Genomic DNA, 2,500 nt, shown 5'->3' with positions numbered 1-2,500 from the left:
ACCTCACTCGCGACCTCACGTGACCCAAATGACGTCACACGCCGTGTCGTGAGCTGCCGTGGCGCGACGTCGTGCACCCCAGATATTTTGTAACTTGTCGTGCGCCACCAGCGACCATACAGGTAGGCAGACAAAGCAGGAGTTGCGAAGAGAGGCTACAACTACTGTAGGCTACTACAGAATGGATCATGCATCATTTTGCGGATAATAAAATGTCCTAGAGAGTTATTTTATCTTCTCTCTTAAATGTTGTTCAGTGAAACAATTATTAACTTTGCTCAGAAGCACGTTGTGTTCGGCGATATATTGAAAAATTCTGCCGCCAGAACAATGCTCTCACATGGTCTTGGAATGATCTGGCAATGTAGGCTACAACAAAAAATATATGTTTCAATGTGGTAAGTCACAAGTCAGACGTTCAGTAGCCCTACAGCAGCCGTGTTTGGCTTTCTATTTTATACATCCGTAGAACTCACGCTGCGAGTTGCGAAAGATACTGCCGTTTCTCTCATGAACAGCAGAGGGCACTTCCGACAATGCGAGCGAAAGCCTTCTGAAGTATGAATAGTCTGTCGCAAGTGATGACGTCATTAATGGTTCTCGCGCCACACGCGACAAAATGCGCACGTGAAGTATGCAGAGCCCTTTAAAGCACTGTGCCACAGCACCCCCCCCCCCTTTTCACACTTTTCAGCAGTCAAGCAAGAGCAATCAGAGATGGGTGCCCCTAGCCTGATTTTCATCGACTTTCAGATCTCGTACCAAAATTCTGGTCTGACCAAGAAGATAATGAATAACGTTTCCAAACGACATGGTCAACCCACCTGCCTCGCTTTTTTGCAACTGGTCGATCCCAGAAAGGGCTGTGGCGAAGTTTAAACCAAACATTTTCTTAGTCACAATAGAACGTCTCTGCTTAAACCAAGTCACTGGCTTGAACACGCCTCTACCCAGGGGCGTTGGAACTGCTCACAGTTGATTGCTTCCTGAGAAAGTGGGTGGAGTTCCCCAGCCCAGCGGAGCTCAGAAAGTACTTGAATGAGCTCCTTTCCTGACTAAATTGGCAGCGCAGAAGGTGTTGCGCCATTAGGAGGGCGTAACCTGGCTAGGGGGCCCCCAGCCCAATGCTAGATGCAGAGAAGGGCCCCCAGCCCAATGCTAGATGCAGAGAAGGGCTCCCAGCCCAATGCTATGAACGTGATGCTGAGTTTGCAGCCACCTGAGGATGACCCAAAATACTGTGGGCGGACACGCAGACAAGTAAGCAGACAGACATACAGATAGACAAACAGACAGACAGACAGACAGACAGACAAACACACAGACAGACAGACAAACAGACAGGCAGCTGTGCAGAGAGACAAGCACACTGACAGACAGACAGACAGGGTCATTGAAATACCTGGACCAACCCTCTTGAGGTAAAAAAACCCCTCCCCCTTCCCCAAAGCAAATCCAAATGTAACACGTGCTCACAGGCACACACACACATACATACAGAGACTCAGACACAGACATAGGCCTACAGTACATGCAGACACTCACACATAAACAGACACCCATAGCCTACCTGTGCCGAGGGCCTCCTTCATTTTGACAGCGCAGAAAGGGGCTTCGCTGGGCGGGGGCAGGGCTCCCAGGTCGTACGCGCTGAACGATATCCGCAGGAAGGGCGCCATGCTCATGCTCGCCTCTCAGACACTCTGGCACACACACACACTCACACACGCACACACACACTCAGTCTGAGGACACACACACATACACACACACACACACACACATGTTTATGAACACATTGTAAGTCGATAACACACATACTGTAAATTTAGCCGTAAAATGACACACATACTGTAAATTTGGTACAGCTAATTGGGCGGTATTAAACAGTTGAATTTTACTCTGAAAGTGTTGGTGCTTCTCTATAATGTATTGACAATGTTTTACATACATGCCTAACCCTGTAGTATCTCTGGTGTTCATTAACACACCAACATTGAGGCCTACTGTCTATGTGCATGTGTGGCAAGTCACTGTCACTGTCATTGTCACTGTAGGCTATATGTGGCAATTTCCCTACAACTGCACACACACCTGGTAGCCTACACCACCTCAGCAATCACTTTGAAATGGGAGCAACATTTCCAACCTGGAAAGCAACTGAGAGTCAGCACCTGAGAAGGAGGGCGGACACAGAAGCCTGCCTGCGTTCCTTAATGTTGCAGCGTGCCCAGACATGTCAAACACCCTGCTCCTCCATCACAGGACAGGACACGCTTAAAAACAAAGTGTGTGCATGTCTGTGTGTTTGTAAGAGAGAGAGGGAGAGAGAGAGAGAGAGAGAGAGAGAGAGAGAGAGAGAGAGAGAGAGAGAGAGAGAGAGAGAGAGAGAGAGAGAGAGAGAGAGAATGGATTCTGCTTCTCGATGGGGGGTTATTATGTGATGTATTCCAGCAGTGTAGAACGATGTAATAAATCGACCTGGTGGGCCTACAGAGAC

General features: G+C 48.5%; 1 protein-coding gene across 1 annotated transcript in view; it reads right to left on the bottom strand.

The window, feature by feature from the left end:
• The window catches only part of prkcda (protein kinase C, delta a), a 29,127-nt gene that overhangs the window by 25,138 nt on the left and 1,489 nt on the right, over positions 1-2,500 (bottom strand). Inside the window, exon 2 of the mRNA XM_063215219.1 lies at positions 1,571-1,745. Within this exon, the coding sequence (XP_063071289.1) occupies positions 1,571-1,685 (115 nt within the window). The 5' untranslated portion in view covers positions 1,686-1,745. The remainder of the gene's footprint in view (positions 1-1,570; positions 1,746-2,500) is intronic.

This window comes from Engraulis encrasicolus, chromosome 14, assembly GCF_034702125.1.
Source record: "Engraulis encrasicolus isolate BLACKSEA-1 chromosome 14, IST_EnEncr_1.0, whole genome shotgun sequence".
Lineage (NCBI taxonomy): Eukaryota > Metazoa > Chordata > Actinopteri > Clupeiformes > Engraulidae > Engraulis > Engraulis encrasicolus.
This window is presented reverse-complemented; position numbering and strand designations above follow the sequence as displayed.